This window comes from Chrysemys picta, chromosome 19 (assembly GCF_011386835.1).
Source record: "Chrysemys picta bellii isolate R12L10 chromosome 19, ASM1138683v2, whole genome shotgun sequence".
Taxonomy (NCBI): domain Eukaryota; kingdom Metazoa; phylum Chordata; order Testudines; family Emydidae; genus Chrysemys; species Chrysemys picta.
Genome location: NC_088809.1, coordinates 8062641 through 8079855, shown reverse-complemented (window position 1 = coordinate 8079855; position 17215 = coordinate 8062641). Strand labels below are relative to the sequence as shown.

General features: G+C 46.0%; 1 protein-coding gene across 3 annotated transcripts in view; it reads left to right on the top strand.

Moving 5' to 3' along the window:
• DYNLL2 (dynein light chain LC8-type 2) overlaps nt 1-15688 on the top strand; it is a 63417-nt gene extending 47729 nt beyond the window's left edge. Inside the window, exons 2-4 of one of the 3 annotated variants that reach the window (XM_065572835.1) lie at nt 1870-2002; nt 11510-11648; nt 13662-15688. In XM_065572835.1, the coding sequence (XP_065428907.1) occupies nt 11517-11648; nt 13662-13799 (270 nt within the window). In that variant the 5' untranslated portion in view covers nt 1870-2002; nt 11510-11516 and the 3' untranslated portion in view covers nt 13800-15688. Of the gene's footprint in view, nt 1-945; nt 2003-8056; nt 8232-11509; nt 11649-13661 lie in introns of those variants that run through there. The other 2 variants (XM_042857865.2, XM_005298841.4) reach the window with 2 other exon arrangements.
• Nucleotides 15689-17215: the final 1527 nt, after the last annotated feature.

Genomic DNA, 17215 nt, shown 5'->3' with positions numbered 1-17215 from the left:
AACCAGCTTTTCAGTCTAGCGTCCGTCAACTCAGTCTTCATATATCTTTATGGCTGTGATGTTTCAAGGAAGTGTTCCTCCTTGTAATAAATACGAGATTCAAAAGCCTGTGATTCAGTTAGGACCCATCCTTTTGCATGCTTTCATGACCAAAGGTGCATGTAGTTTTAGGACAATTTAGGGCTGAATTCTCTTCTTAGTTATACTGGTGTGTTAGGGACCATGCCTGCCTGTGTGTTCATACAGTGTCTGGCACAATGGAGATCCTGAGGCTTTTGGGCACCATTGCTACTTTGAGATCTGCTGATAGAAAGTGCAATATGAGAGCTAGGTATTCTTATTAGTATTTCTGTAATGCAAATACATAATGATGATAATTGTGCCAATATAACTCAGAGGAGACTTTGACCCAATTGTTATAACTTACTGTCACACCAAAGGATTGCAAAGGGTTTTGCAAACTACAGGAACGACTTTACTCCTGGAACGAAGCCACATCTTGGGGTGAAAAATGGAGACCATTTTGTGCAACATACAGCTGTTACAGCCTGTCCCCAGCCCTGCTCCACTCAGGTACCCTGTCTCTAGCTTGCTGCAGCCAGGCCCTTCTCTCTCTGCCTTCAGAGAGAGACTCCTGAGCTCCTGGCTCCCAGCCTCTTTATACAGGCCAGCTGAGGCCTGATGGGGCGTGGTCCAACTGCGTCTACTTCCCCAATCAGCCTAGGTTTTAGAGCTGCAGCCCTCTGCTAGGGCTGTTTTAAGCCCTTCCAGGCAGGAGCGGGATAACTACCCCGCTACAGTAACCCAAACTAGAATCTGGCCAGGGTGCAGGACTTAACACTTGCAAAAAAGTGAGGTGGGATCTTTATGCACACAAGTGCTGAGGAGGACCTGAGTTTCATCTCTAAAAAATGGCATCTCCGGCAGGACAGTGCCTGCGTCCTTGGGACAAGACTTCAGCTGGTTTGTATGAGCGGCACTCTTCCATCCTCCCTCAGGCACTGTTTCCAGATGGCTGCTATTGATGTCAGGTGTGTGGATGGGGGAGGGTTGCTGAACCTGTGAAAAGGTGTGGGCACCTGGATAGCTTCCCCCTTTTTTAAATTCATGGCCATCCTGGAAGCAGGAGTTCAGTGTAGAATAGCTACTTTTGCAACCACCTTATCACCAAAACGGTTGCCGGGGATTCTTCCTTAATTCATTTCCCCCCAGCGTTCAACGTGCAGATGTAATAATGGGCCTGCATGCGCTGAGGCAGATTGTAATTTTCTCAGTGTGAAGAAAAGTCCTGTTTCATTAAGGGCACGAAGGTGAAGTGATTTCCCTCCCTGGTCTCTTTTTATTTGTTTCAAGATTACCGGTTCTTGGCTAAGGCCACCTCATTCCTCTGAGAGCCTTCCAATGGACAACTCCAGCTGCAGCGGAGACACTCCCATGTATTGCCTTCCCTTTGTTTTATACTATTCCTGTTGAAATCAATTTATTGATATTGTGTGTGCATATATTGATATTGAATACGTGCATTATTTTGGCTAGAGCAAGGAAGTAATGGTAAGGGGGCTCCTGTGCTGTGTGTCCATCTCTGGCACTGACTTTCTGAGTGGGTAAGTCACAGGAATCCCTGAGTGAAATTCTGTGGCCTGTGTTATGCAGGAGGTCAGACTAAATAATCATAACCATCCCTTCCGGCGTTAGACTCTATGAAACTTGTGTCATCTCTCCATGCAGGGATGATCTAGATATACTTGGTTCCTTCTCAGCATGGGGGGCGGGGGAGGCTGAACTAAATGAGCTCTTGAGGTCCCTTCCAGCCCTACATTGCTTTGATTCTCTGCCTTGTTTTACCCCTCTGCAATTATATTGTTACAGAACTATTGCTACCTAGGCCTTCCTGGTTGTCACTACGGTGCACATCATGATTACGTGGGACCTCCTGGTGACAGCAGGACTAGAACTGAAATCTGATCCTTCAACTCCAAAAGCACAGGTCATTCCCTACCAGGTAAGCTAAAGGAGACCCTCCATTAGTAGCTAATATTAACCACTATGATATACATAGTTGAACTGATCTGATTCCACTTAGTTGATGGCCATGGTACACATATACACTAGCCAGTTACTTACCTATCTCGCCAGAGTGTTATGAGACTAAGGTTTGTAAAATGCTATGAGTCCCTCAGAAGCACCTGCTGTTGGCCACTGTCAGAAGACAGGATACTGGGCTAGATGGACCATTGGTCTGACCCAGTATGGACGTTCTTATGTAGGTGCTACAGTAATATAAATAGTAATAAATATGAAGCTCTTCCCTACTCCACCGTTTTCTCTTTTATAACTCTGCTCCATTTGTGCCAGTCTCTGCAGGGCCTTCCATAGGCTTAAGAGGCTTGATGTCCACCATCCTGGCAGTGTAAGGGGCCTTATATTTGGCAGAAATTATGTGCTACCTTAGTGCAAATGGGACTCAGGCCCAAAGCTTTTGCCATAGGGGTCAGAGCTGATGCTGTTACGCTGAAGTCCACAGCAGCTTTTACTTTTTATACGTATGGGCTGAGTACCAAGTCATGCCTCTTGCTTACACCTCTATGTCTATAGAAGTCAGCCAATGCTTCTGAAGCAACCCTGACTGTACGAAGTGTGCTGAGGGAGAAGAAGGGTGCCAGCGTACAAGAGGCAGTGTGGCCAAGGTGACAGAGCACTGGACGGGGACTCAGAAGATCTAGGTTCTTATTCCTGCTTCTGCCAGTGGCCAGCTGGGTTAAATTGGGGAAGTCCTTTCACTTCTCTGTCCCTCAGTTTCCCCATCTGTAAAATGGGGATAATGATATTGACCTCCTTTGTAAAGCACTCTGAGATCTATGGATGAAGAGTGCTCTGTGAGACCTAGGTGTCATTATTAAGAGGCCTGATCTTCCTGTCCTACAGGTCAGAGTTACCTAAGTGACTGTCTCACATGCAGTGCCCCTCCAAAGCAGCAGTGAATGAGCAGGTTCCATCTAAAGCTGGCTGGGAACAGAGCCTTCCTTTGGAGAATAGTACGAATACTGAGCACTTGCACATGTAGCTCTTTAAATCTTCACCGTCGCCTACTACTCACTACCTGACTCACAACACACCCCTATGAGGGAGGTCAGCAAGGATCATTAGCCTCCTTGTATGGACAGGGAAAATGAAGCACAGAGACATTAGTGGTCTGATTTGCAAAGGTGCTGAACATTTGACTTAATGGGAGCTGTATGTTTTCAGCATCCCTGAAAATCAGGCTGTAAGTGATTTGCTCGAGGCCACATAGCAAATCATTGTCAAAACCAGGTCCCCGGCCACTAGTTCACACTGCCTCTCTACCATCCGGGGCTGTTCTGTACGTGTAGTCAAGGCTCAAACTAAGGTCTTGAAAATGGAATCAGTTAATCTTTGACTATTTTCCATGATCTCTCCCTTACTTTGCCCATTGATTCATTGGAGTGGCTGGATTTTTTGGCTTCATCAGTCATATTTTATTTGTTGTTTTAGTTGTGAATGGCATCCCATTGCTCGCAATCATCACTCCAGAAAATAATACACTCAATCAGTAAAAGGGATGCATCTGGCTGGCTGCTTCTCAGGCAAGAGCACAACTTGAGAATTGAACTCCAGTCTGTCCCCTGGGTGCCATTATCTGCCCTAGACTTGTCTTCCTAGAAGCAACTCTACTATCATGTTCCATAGATTTCAGAACCCCAAGTGGTCTCCATGGATCTCAAGGCCCTTCATGCAATTAAAATTTGTCTTGTTACGAAGCAGATGTGCCCATGAACGCCACACCGATCCATTCTTGAGCATCAAAGGATGCAATGGAGCTTAAGGGGGTGTGTTGTAGCAGCAGCAGCGTGGCGGAGGAGATGGCACTTGCTGTGTTTTTATAGGCTGCTTATCTAAACCCATGACTTCTTGGCACCTATGCGCAAGTGAAATGGAGCAACCAAAATTCAAACCGGCGTGATGCCATCCTGACAGATGGGCACATGTGTAGGCAGCCAAGAGACCAGGTATATATAGAGAGCACATTTATTGAGGGCAGGATTCCCAGGTGGGAAAGACTAAACAGCTGTTCATGTGGCGCATATGTGCCTATAGTTAAAGGTATGTTACATGACTGATCACAGTCCAGGCTGCTCTCCCAGCCAATGTATGCAAGTTATCCCTACCATTTCGTCTTGCTAAATCTTATTTACGGGTGTGTAGGAGGCAAAGAGATGAATTCCAACACAACCTTCCTCTCCTTTTCCTTCTTTGTTGGAGGCCTCCAACGTAGCCATTTAAGAAACTAGGCCTAGTCATGCAGCAGAGTTACCCTGACATAAAATTGGAACAACACACCCCTTCACCTTGATTTAGTGATGAATGGAGAGTTTTCTTCCTAATTTAGGATTTAATAGTCTTATTGTTCCCAGTTCCTTTGTACTACTCTCTTTTTACCTACAGATGGGATTCCTGTACCTTCTGTGAGGATATAGGGGTGTGAAAAAGTAATTATTTCCATTGCCCCCCGATAGAATGGCCTCACTAACCTGGGGTGCTCTCTGTCTTTTCAAGGTGTCGCCATTGGCTAGGGGATGTTCATTTCATCCCTGCTTCCTTTAAATGTCCTTTAGTTCAGGAATGTCTTAGGGTTCTTCTGTTTACTGCCACCACAGCCAAGATTAAACAGCTACAAACTGGATACAGAAGGTCCTGTGGTGACTGGAGATGAAGCTGCTGTAAGCGGCATGTCCCTGTTTCGGAGAGGGACGCTTGTCTGGAGCGGCACCATCTAGAGTTGTGATCTTATCAGATTTCCCATGCCAAGCAGGGCTAAGTCTGGTAGTACTTGGATGGGAAACCTCCAAGGTAAACACAGGCTCCTGTAGGAGGTAGAGATGGTGCTTTAGCAAAGGGCATTATTTCCTCCTTACCATCTTTGCTGGGCTAGGAGACAGTGACCTTTCCTTTCAGCATGAAAAAGGAAAAGCCTGAGAAGAGAGAGAGAGAGAGAGTGAAATATGCCCAGAAGGCCAGCAAACTTTGGCTTTCTTAGACTGAGTTAGGAAATGAGTTCCAGAGCTGAGGACCTTGCACTGCAAACACTACTTCCTCTAACCCATAAAGATATGCATCTGAGGACTTTTCTGCTTCAGTATCCCAGCTAATCTCAGTTGATGGGTTAAAGCACAAAGAGAGAGGTAATGATGCCCAGGACCCAAACAATAGATGGCTTTATAGATCAACACCATAACCTTGAATTGTACAGTACAATCACAGAGTACACGTACTCCACGTGCAAAACACTGCTACGAAAATGGGCCAACTACATTTTGCACTAGTTGATGGTCACTGGTCACTGTTTCTAGGTCTGGGTCTCCCAGGTGCAGATCCCCTATTTGGGCAGTGAAACCCTGCAATCCAGCCACCTTGAACACTGGAACAAGTGCTTTAGCCCTCCTGAGCTGCTAAGACACATTCTCCCAGAATCCACCCCGCTGTGGGAGTTCTGGTTTCTCAATTAACCTCAATTAACATAGCAGAAAAGACAGGAACACAGTCTTAACAGAGAAATTTGTTAACCACAGCCACTTTACTCTGAACCAAGCACACTGGAGAGTTACAGATCTTTGTATAGCAAAGAGTCCTGAATGCAGCCCTCAAAATCTGATCTCACCTCTCCGTAAGTCCTGGGTTTAGTCAGTGACAGAGGTGATGCAGCCCTTCCTGCCTTCCTTCCTTCCTTAGCTGGATCTTTTGGCATGTCTTTCCTCCTGTGGCCTATGTGCTTCCGATGGAGGAATTCTGGGTTGTAGCCCCTATCCCATCAGCTGCTGTGCAGAGAATCATTCAAAGTCAATAGCTCTTCTGGTAGAAAACACATTGTTCTAGAAGGGAAGAGTCATTCAATTTTGATGGCGCTAGATTGTTCTGTTCCAGCTTCTCAGATGCTCTAATCCACAAAAGAGGCTACAATACATCATCAAGGTCACACTGCATAATGAAGATTACAATGCAAAGTAGAACCCCTGAAACAAAATGGGGTTCACCAAGCAAATTGGAGTTCACTATTACACACAAGACACGCCCTCCCCCAACCTGTCACCAGCTCCACAAGACAAGGAATGGTTAGGAGAAGTTGGAGGAGCACTCTTGGCCACCACTGATAGCTAGACCTCCAGAAACAGCCGTCCTCCTCAGTTTGGTCAAAGGCCTCACCAGGTTTTTATATGGTGAGGGGTCCTTTTAGTCTCATCGAGACAAATAAGTTCCGAAAGCACTTGATGAAGGAGGGTATCATTATCCTCAGGTTACATAGGAGAAAACAGGGAGATGGATGTGACTTGCCCAAGGTCACCCAGTAAGTCAGCATCAGAGCCAAAAATGGAATCCTGACTCCTAGAGCTGTGCCATACCCATTGGACAAAGCACAAACCTGCCTCTCCTACTGTCCTTGTGTATTGTATGGTTTTGAATATGTGTTGTTGCAGAGTTACTGCAGGGTGTCAATCAATAGTACATTTCTATCTGAAGTGCTTACAAGTGGCTTTGATATGTCAATGGGGGGAGGAGGAGGGTCACATGACGGGGCATTAAGAGACACAGGGTCTATTCCTGACGGCGCTGCTAACCTGCTGTGTGATCTTGGACAAATCACTCACTCTCTCTGTGCCTTAATTTCCTCTTCTGTAAATGAGAGACACTGTAATACTGCCTGCCTACCTACCTCACAGGAGCATTTTGTGAGGCTTAATTAATTAATGTCTGTCATACACTCCGGCGGAAGGCACTGTAGAAGCGTGCAGTATCATTACAATTAATTAACACTGGCAAAACACTTTTTACTTGTATGTAATGCCTTTTATCCCAAGAATACTTTACAAACTATGGCCCCGATCCTGCAATCAGATCCATGTGTGTGGATCCCTGAACATTATGACCCTTTATATGGGTGCAGGGATCTACATGTGTAGATCCAGTTGCAGGATAAGATCCCGTATACATATGGCACTGTTGAAATGCACCAACTGCTGGGGTGAAGAGCACAGAGGATTAGTGCACGCCACTGTAAGGCGGGTAGATTTCTATGGCCAAAGATACTGCAGCAAATCCCTTCTTGGATAAAAAGTGCCCTGGGATCTTTCAGAGACCCAGCAATACAATACTGATCTCACTGAGCCAGTGCATATTCCTATTATTAGAGCACATCAAAGTTGACGTGCAAACAGAGTAAAGCAATGGCCCTATATCCTTGCCAGACACAGTGATTGGACTTAAGAGATCTCATCCTGGAGTAAAACTCCACTGACATCCACAGGGACACATCAGCATGAAACCTGTGGGTGTAAATTAAATTGGAATCAGGCCTTCAGGACAAGTGCTTAGATTTTGCTCCTGGCTACAGAGGTGTAAATCCAGAGCATCCGAAGTCCAAATATGGGGACTGTGTGTGACAAAGATCCAAAATGAGGGACTCCCAAAAAAATGAGCAGTGCAGGAAACGGAAATTGATGTTGGGTCCATTACTTTAGTGCAAATAACTCTGGCCATCCCATTAACTTTTTTTCTGATGTCCATAATTGTCAGCAATCAACGTGAGAGGGGGACTCCAGCTGGCATGCAGAACACAGGTGACTCTGGAACTGACCTAAGGGCCACTTGGCCGGTTTATGATCCAGAGTGACTCCACTTCAGTCTGGGGGGTTTACACTGCATTGGGGCCAGAAGCAGCATCAGGCCCCAGAATGAGCAACAGATCTGCTGATTGTACCCCCCCCCCCCACAAATGCACGAGGCTCCCACAGGGAAGCAGATCTGGCCGAGCCCTTTTGCAGGAGGGTCCCCACGTCCAGGCCACCCCAATCCCTGAGTCGTATTTACTTCCCTCTCCTTCCACCCCCTCCACCGCGTGAGCCAGGCGCGCTCCGCAGCCTGCTCGTGGCATTGTGGGATGAAACAAGATGTAGGCAGAGAAGAGCGAGAGGAAAACGCTTGTCGCTGTGGGCCGAGGCCGCGGCGCAGCCAATGGCGAGGGCGGCTGGCTGAGCCACTGCAAGGGGAGGGGCGCCTATTTCAGCGCGGGGGAGGCGGCCGGGCGGAGAGCGAGCGCTGGGCAGAGCGGGGCACACGGCGGCAGCGGAGCGGGGGGAAGCGGCCGGCGGAGCGGGTGCGAGAGCGAGTGCGCGGCGGAGGCGCTTCGGGTCCGTTTGCCGGTGACTCCCGCGGGGCAGGTGAGCCGGGCGCGCCGCGGCGGGGGCGGGGGTCTGATGGTGATTATGTTGCCTGGTGCATTCACGAGCAGGGGAGGGGGCGGCTCCCCCCCACTCCCCCGCCCGGGGCTGCAGCTGCCCGGCCGTGGGAAGCGAAGCCGGCTGCAATCGGGGGCTGCACCCCGCTTCTCTCGCCAGCCTCCAGCTGGCGGCTGCACCCGCTTCACCTGGCAGCTCTGCCTCGGGGAGCCGCTCCGGTTCCTCCCACTCCGGCTGCAGCCTCTGAGTGACCCCTTCCCGCAGCCGGAGCCGGCTTGCTGCCCGTTTACATCGGTGCATTGATGGGGCTCCCATGCAGCCTCCCCCCATGGCTTTTAGCAGGGAACTTGTGTAGCTGCTGCTGCATCCTCGGCCCGGCCTGCCCAGGCCGAGGAACCGCGCTCTCCGAGGCAAGGTCATTCTCCTGATCCGAGCTAGACGCTTCCCCTGGGGGCTCGGGACGTGAAGGTCACACCTCTTCCCCCAGACCTCAGCGTGCCTTGGTCTGCTGGGGACTGCACGGAAAGCTCCTCCCCTGGCACAGCTTACCAGTGGCCAGGAGGAAATCCACTAGGGTGGTGTAGGGACCAATCCTGTGCTAGTAGGAGACAGCTCTGGTCTCTGTTTCAGGAGGAAGAGGGTCAAGAGGAAGGTTCCCTCCCTCCCTTATAGGAAAGGGCAAATGTTCTACCTGCTCTGTGGCATTAATTCTGGTATCCGCTTCTTCCCCAGGAGTTTAAGTGTCAATTTATGCCTGGGCCAGTCTCTCTTGAGGCCTGTTTTGGTGGCTTCTCCCCCTGGGAAATGCAGCAGCTGCCAAGCCTCCTGGGGTAGGGAGTGAGCTGTCTCTGGCCCTTTCTAGGCGGAGGAGAGGTGTCATGGTATTGTTAAGGCCCAGCCCTGTGGCTAGGGGAGGAGCTGTCGCTCTGATCTGCAGGTGGAGTAGTTGTGCTTGGCAATGCCAAGGCGAATGATGTTTGGCCTCTGTGTGCTGCTCCCTTACCTGTTCACGCTTCTACCCTCCCCTTTCCAGACGGCAGTGGCTGCAGCAGCCTCGCTCAGCTGCTGTCGTGAAAAGGATGCTGTCTCCAGGAGAGAGGGGAGCATGGCTCAAAAGGGGGCGGGTGGGGGAGGGAGAGGACATCTACATACTTAAGCAAAAAGGAGTTGTTTCCTGTTGCACCACTGGCATGACTAGTGCTTGGCAGGCCTGTCTATGCTCCCAAGAATCCCATTCTAAATAAGACCAGGAAGGAAGACACTTTCTGCAGGTCTCTCACTGAGTGCTGTAATTACAGAGGCCCTCTGAATTGACTCTTCAAGCAGTCACATGTGGGTTGTCCTGGGTGCATTGCTTGGCTGTCTCTCTAGGGCTTTCCTTTGTGGTTGTTGACATACTTGAAGCTCCAAATCTACCCCCTCCTGCTAAACAGTGATTTAAACCCCAATCATCTGGGGGGTGGAAGGCACCTGTGACTGGTTTCCTAAAAACTCTTACAAATGCACGTGCTCTTTCCTGGCATTCTAGATGAATTCCCATCCTCCTCCTTTAATGCTATTAGTATGTGTTAATAATAGCAATGCGCAATTATACATGGTATCTAAAATGTATAAATTAGGGAGCACTATGAGTCTTCAACTGCAGGCAGAATAAAGAATTGAAGTATTGTAGTCATAGGGCTGTTATGTAACTGGATTCTTTCTCTCCCTGGATAGCAGGCTCCTTTAGTTGCTATAACAAAGCTACTCCTTCAGTTTTTCTGGGACTGCTCCAGGAAACAATCATTGTAGCAGACTCTCTCCTTAATGGAGCTAAACATGTATGGGTTTCCTACCTCCATACATATAGTGCTAGCCTAGTAATATAGTTCAAGATTTACTAAGCCTTGTTATGGCACTGTAAACTTAATGTGGCTTTGCAAACCTAATTTGACACATTCTCTGCTGTGAAAAGGCATCCTTAAAACGTAAGTAACTTTGTGGTAGTCCTATGGTAAAGCTAAATATGATAATCGGCAACCGGGGGCATCACCTAGACAGCTGCCCTTCACTAGTGCAGTCCTTCAAATGAAGGCCCTAAACTGGTCAGATATCATGCCTGATTCTCCACTTGTTCCACCAAAATAACAATGGAGAACTGAGTTTAAAGTGGCTGTATGTTGTTCACCGTGCTAGTTGAAATGGGTCATACATCAAAAGTACTAATCAACACAGGTCCACTCTTAGCTCAGGCAAAATTCACAGGTTTGTTGTTAGTGGGCATTTTGGCTGAGTAAGGACTGAAACGTTAAATAGTAACTTTCAGCTGATCTACAAACGGCATATAAAACTAGCTACAACTAGTGGGTGTGCCCCGAGCAGGGGATCTGAGACTTACATATAGGTGACTCATCACTGAGTAGCGTAGAACTCCCTAACTAGTTTTAGCAGAGGGAAAGAGGTTAAACACCCTGTCAGACATGCCACAGTTCAGGCTCTTAAAAGGTCACAGGTAGGCTCTCTTGTCTTGGATGGAAGTATCCTTCCACAGCAGAACTGGCAACCCTAACATCCCAATGTTGTGATGTGCATGAGACCAGCAAAACTGTTTAGGTTTCATTGGTCAAGCTGAGCAAAGTACAAAAGGAATCCATGACACACTGAGGTAAACTAGATCTGAAACTGCTTCCGTTCTGAACTAGCAAGAACAGCTGAATGTATGACCCTTAACTTTACATTTAAAGGGAATGTACACACTTGAGTGAAATAATAAATGCTTCTGCTACTCTATCCATTGAACGCAATCACCTACAATCTGTGGAGACAAACATAGTCTGGGGGCTGCTGTTGCTAGAGCCATATTACTGCTCCACTCCATTGGCTATACCTGCAAGGAAATCCAGCTTTAGCCATTGCTTATTGATTTGCAGGCCTGCTGCTCCTGTAATTTAAAGGAGTAGAAGATCTCTGCATAGGATTTATGGGGTTTTTAAAGCTAAAAATGTATGTACAGGTGGTGATACTTGGCTGTCTCTAGTCTAATCTCCAAGTGGCTTCCTGTACTACAGCATTCCACAACCTAATAGTATATCCTAGGATTACTGTGTAGTGTGCCTACAGCCAGATGTTGGGCAAGACAGGGGTTTGGTGTAACCTGCAATAGAAATACAGAACACTGTATCCAGAACTGTTTTACGTTATGTAGACCATGTAGTCTAATGCATGAAAGAACTGTAGCAGAATCCTATGGGCACATCTTAATACTTTATGTTCTGCCTTAGGTTCACAATGTCTGACAGAAAGGCTGTGATCAAGAATGCAGACATGTCTGAGGACATGCAGCAGGATGCTGTAGACTGTGCTACACAGGCAATGGAGAAGTACAACATAGAGAAAGACATTGCAGCATATATAAAGAAGGTATTATGAAGCTGCTATAAAATGGCATAGGGTTGGCTGGGACATGTTGACCATCTTAAGTACTTATTTGACCCTCATCACCATAGTACCGGCGTGGTTCACCACACCCCTGTGAGGTAGGGCAGTGCTCTTATCCCTGTTTCTCCGATGGGAGCTGAGACCGATTCTATGGTGTGGTCAAGATCACACAGGCAGTCTGAAGTAGAGAGACTTGAACTTGGGTTTTCCAAGTTCTCGGCTAGCACCTTAACCAATGGACCATTCTTTCTGGCTAGCCAAGCTAAAAGGACTTGGTTGCTGTTTACCTTAAGTAGCAACTTAATGTATTGTTGCTAGCTCTCTGCAATCTTCTGAAGCTTTGGAAGGCCTGACTTGATTTAAACTCTGTGTGGCTACTGTAGTTAAAACAAAACAAACAAAAAAACCCAACCCATCTAGTCAAGTGAAATGTACTTGCTTCTGCTTAGCACTTCTAGACCAAATAAACTCCCACTTCCACTTCCACCCCCACCCCCCCTTTTTCCAGGCTTTTCTACCTGTTGATATATTCTTAACACTGAGTTTTTGAAAGTTCTGAGCACCAGCTCTAATTGAGATGAATGGAGCTGTGGGTGCTCAGCCTGCAGAGATGATGCAACTTAAACACCTCACATCTGTCTGAACCCTTTACCTGGATTTATCTGAGGAACCCTGAAGATTAGAGGACCTGACTGATCAAAGTATCTCTTAGTTTGTTCACCTTATGTATTTGATGGAATCTTGTGCATAGTTGGTGTCCCCTGTTTGTGTAGGCCCTTCACACAGCAACAAGGGAGAGAGAGAGAGAGAGAGAGCACTCGAGGGGCGGGAAACAAGAGGAAAATATTATTATAGAACCAAAACTAGGCAGGGTGGGTTGGGACCCAATGTGGGACCTGAAACTACTTAACTCTGTTCGACTCTAATTCAAGTTGAAATTTGATGGTCTCAACAAGTTGAGAATATCTTTTATATTTTCTTAAAATCTGGCCTTTCCAGGTCAAAAAGTGACTAATCCAGAAGGCTCTTGGGACAGTGCAACGAGGGAATGGAATGCAACATAAGAGAACCAAAGCTCAGGAAAGAAAATGGCTTGTTGCGTATTTGCTTCCTTTTCTGATATAAAGGAAATGGCTTACTGCACATTCCCTGCTAATGGAAGAAAGGTTACTTGCAAAGGACTTCAACTGTCTTTTTTTGTTGGTGCCTTGCTGCTTTCTGGTGTATAGTCTGAGGCTTTCTCACTTTGATTTTTTCCCTTTAAATCGGGACTGTTGAGTCTGATATTTCCCTAGTTTTGCCTGAGGACTGGGTCATGGGAGATCCATATTAACTGAAGGGATGAGAGCTCTCAATCCTTACCAGAAACCCTTCCCTCCCAATTGCTAAATTGGGATAAACAATTTAACCAATGATACACTACTTCACTTGTTTAGCTTTCGGCTTCATCGATGTCTTCCCCAGGCAGACAATATGTGAATGTTTCTGCTTGTTTACATTAGAAAGTCTCCTCACAAACTCTTCTGCTGCTTTATGAAGACTGCCTGAAGCCTGACTTTTTTTTTTTTTTTTTTTCCCCTTTTCCAAGTGACCTTTAAGATCCGGCGGCTTGCTGGAACACGCATTCCAAAATACCGTTTCTGGGGGTTGGCTTGGAATAGGAGAGTTTAAATGGTTTTGTGGAACAACTGGCCTACACATGTGGCTTGAATACCACTGTACCAAGGGGACTTTTAAAATCTGCAGTTGTGGCCTGGAGCTTGTGTATAAATCACTCAAGTACATGGCATGGGACCTCTTCCGCACTCCAGGGCAGCCCTTTTGTCTCGTGCTAATTAGCACGTCAGTAACGTAGTAGTATCTTGCATCCACCTCTGCTGTCTTCAGATTTCCATTGCATTTGTATCGAACAGTAACCAGTTATGAAAGTATATTTCAGACTGTTCTGATGTGGGCTTTCTTGGTCTTAACTACTGTACTCTCTCTCCCTTTTAGGAATTTGACAAGAAATACAACCCTACTTGGCACTGCATTGTTGGCAGAAATTTTGGCAGCTATGTAACACATGAGACAAAGCACTTCATCTATTTTTACTTGGGTCAGGTTGCAATTCTGCTGTTCAAGTCTGGATAGGAAGTCGGAGCAAGTGAAATTTGGACTGTAATGCACTGATGGCTGAAGCCAAGATTCCCTTTAACATGGCTGTGCCGCTGCATGGACTGTATACTATATTTAATGTGTATATGTTGCAGTAAAATCTACTTCTGTTTAGTTGCCTGGGAAGAAGGCGGCATTTTTTTTGTTACTGCTTTTTTTTTTTTTTTCTTTTTCTTTTTGGTTGTATTGCACTAGGAAAACTGTAAATGCTTAAACAATGGCCTTTCAATGGGAAGAAATAAAACTGTTCCACAAACAGCTCCCCCAGTGGTAACCTTTTCTTTGGCAAGGCGGGGAAAACACTTTTTTTTTTGTTTAGCAGACCAAAAAGATCTTATTGAGTTCATAGTAAATACTCTTGTTAGACTGTTTAAACTTCTGTGTGTGTATCAATGGAGGAACGTCAACTTTCCTTTTCAGTTTTAGTCTGTGGGGTGGATGTGGGAGCTGTGTCAATTTGGCTTCGCTGGTCATCTCAGCAGTTGGTGGGGAGAAAGGCCTTATAATGCCCATGTAAGTTAGCCGGGAGGTTTTTTAACAAGGTTTTCATTCAAAAAGTGTATTCCTATCTTGGGACTGCATGGCAAATCATACAACTGGGCCTTGATGTTTTCTCTAGAAATGCCCACAAAACCACTGCCCTCAGATCAGCCTACATGGATCAACTAAACTCACAGCAACTTAATCTAGTGTGAAACTTTTTAAATGTCCCCCCTAAATTATTACTTTTTGTAGGAGGAAGGATCTCCTGGCCTCAGTTGGTTTGTGGTGGGGTGATCCAGAGCTTAGTTGCTGCCACTGAGACTAACTTTCTTAGGCCATCTGGTCTCTGTTCCAAAATGGACTAGAAAATTTTAAATGTAGTGATTGACACCAGAATCTGAAAGACTTGATTTGGCATGTCTTTATCCAGACAACACTGCCTTAGCTCTGGTCTTTCCCTAAAGTAACCTAGTCATCTGGAAGACTTGCAGATGGCCACTGTTGTTTCCAGCAACTACAGTGAAAATCCTCCAGGAATAGCTTCTGTGTTCCAAATCTCTCTCCTCTCTTAGCAGAAGCTGTTTTGTGAGGGGACACTTGTGAACATAGTCTCTGAAGACAGAATGTCGTTCTCTCCAATAGGGTCAGCAGTGTTTTCTTAGTGTGTAGTAACTTCTAGTTCGAACTGCAAGAAGGTTCTTCTGGATCATCCTAGGGTGGTGTCCCCTCCCCTTCAATCCCCCCTCCCCCCCAAAATAAATAACCCTCCAAAAACACCTGTGGTGGCTTCTGCAAAACTTGGTGCTTGCAGTAAGAGCCTATTGATCGGTGGTTAATATGGGCAGAATTTCTAGAATGGAGTGAATTCTGTTCTAGGGCAAGGTGACTCCTAACTCTCAAGATGAACCAGGTTGATGGTTGAAAATAACATGCCACTGCTTTTTGTTTGCTGTATTGGGAGAGGGGAGAAAGTGTAGCTATTAATTGTGAAATGACTGAATGACCCAGGCTGACTTTTTCCTGAAGTAAAAGTCCTTGTGTCTGTAGACTGTGCAAAATCCAAAGTATACCTAACTTTGTAATATTGATAGAACCATGTTGTAACTAGACAAGATGTGGTGTCATAATTTATTTCATGTTGACAAACTTCCAATCTGGGGGTAAGGTGCCTTGGACTAACCAGGGCACTTTGGCGACTTTTGTCTATACAGAACTCCACTTTTGATCTAAAAAGGAGAATGTGTGTTTGTTTTCCAAGCATGAGTCTGATGTGAACCTGTTCACACTCTTCTGTGGAGCAAGAGATGTTCCCTTCATAACTGCAATTGCTCAAATACCTTTTTATTTTTCAAACATTAAAGGTGAATTGACACATTTAAAAAGCTTCTAGTTTCTTTTCATACCAGACTTACAAATCCAAATTGGCTATGTTATTTGTAACATTTAATGTTAACTGTTTCTCCATATCTACTGAACTCTGTAGATCCGGCAACACTTAATACTGTCTGCATGGTTGAGTCTCCAGCTCATCAAATTAGCTACTGACCTTAAGATGTTGCTTTCTGAAGTGAGTTTATACCCTCTTCCAGAATGTCACTTGACTAGGCCTGAGCTGACCTCATTAGGCTGAGGGTCCTAACTGGATGCTGGCTGTCATTGGTATTCCAGACATGCTAGCTGTCAAATCACTTCATGAGAATCCTAAACAGCTCTGCTGCAGACTACATGGATGTAGCAACTAAAGCTTTCATTAGCTACTACAACTGGTCAAGCCTTTTGGAGCATTAACCCTTCCATACTAGTCCTGGCTCCTTCTTGGGTTTGCTTGTTAGACAAATAGGGTCTAAAGGACCATTGAACTTCCCCCTTTTTCTGTGCTGCCTCTTCTGTCCAAAAAGGTAATCCAAGTAGTGAGAGGTGTTAGACTTCTGAATTTAAAGATTTAATGAGCTGTCTTGTAACTTAAAGCCAGTGGTTGCCTGGAGGAATTAGCTTTTTTTAAAAAAAAAACAATCCACATTAAGGGGGAGAGGGGAAGGGAAAACACTTAAGAATATTAAGTTGCTTTTAAATATGGCTCTTACGCCTTGCACTTCTATCAGCATGATTCTATAGTGGAGCTTCTGGCCCTCTTGCTGTGGGGGATCCATCTTCACAGTCTCATAGGAAAACATTACTTTCTTATGGAAGAAATTGCTGTATCTTATGCCCTGGAAATAAGGAGAAGCAGTACTCTATGGAGCACCTGTAGACTTCAGTGTGAAAAGTTCTCCCCTTCCCAAACTAGTGTAGAACAGCTCTAAATGCACTGAGATAGAGAACTCTTGACTACTGCAAGGGTGTGACTACTCCAGCAATCGATCTTGCTTGTCACAAGGTGGGATGCTCACTTGAGGCAGCTAGAAGTCATTCTCTCTCTCTCTCTCTCCCTTCTACATGTGCTGCTCATCTTGGAATGGCCTAAATGAACCTTCCCAGGTGGAACGATGGTCCTGTGCAGGGAAGTGCAGCCATGTGAATCTGGACACCTGTGTTACAGAGCCTGCCCAGTCACAAACTTCCAACATAACTTTAAGATAAACAGTTTCTTCCTTTTGCAACTGAGGGGTAGAATACTGAGGCTGTCAGGGCTGCTGGGAGGTTCACTAATGCTGGGTAGCGCAAGAAAGTGCTTTCTTTGGAGGATTTCCACATCTTTGTTTCCAAACTAACTGCACTGGGCTTTACTCCTGTGACTTTGTGTGGGGGAGAATAAAAGACAAAGCAGGTGCTCTCAGCCTATGTGCTACTCTTATCTGACCTATGAATGTCACTTCAATGAGCAGTTGCATGCTGTCCAAATCTGCCAATAAAGGAAAATCTCCAGGGTTAGACTTTAATCTACAAAACAAAAAATGACCAGTAATTGG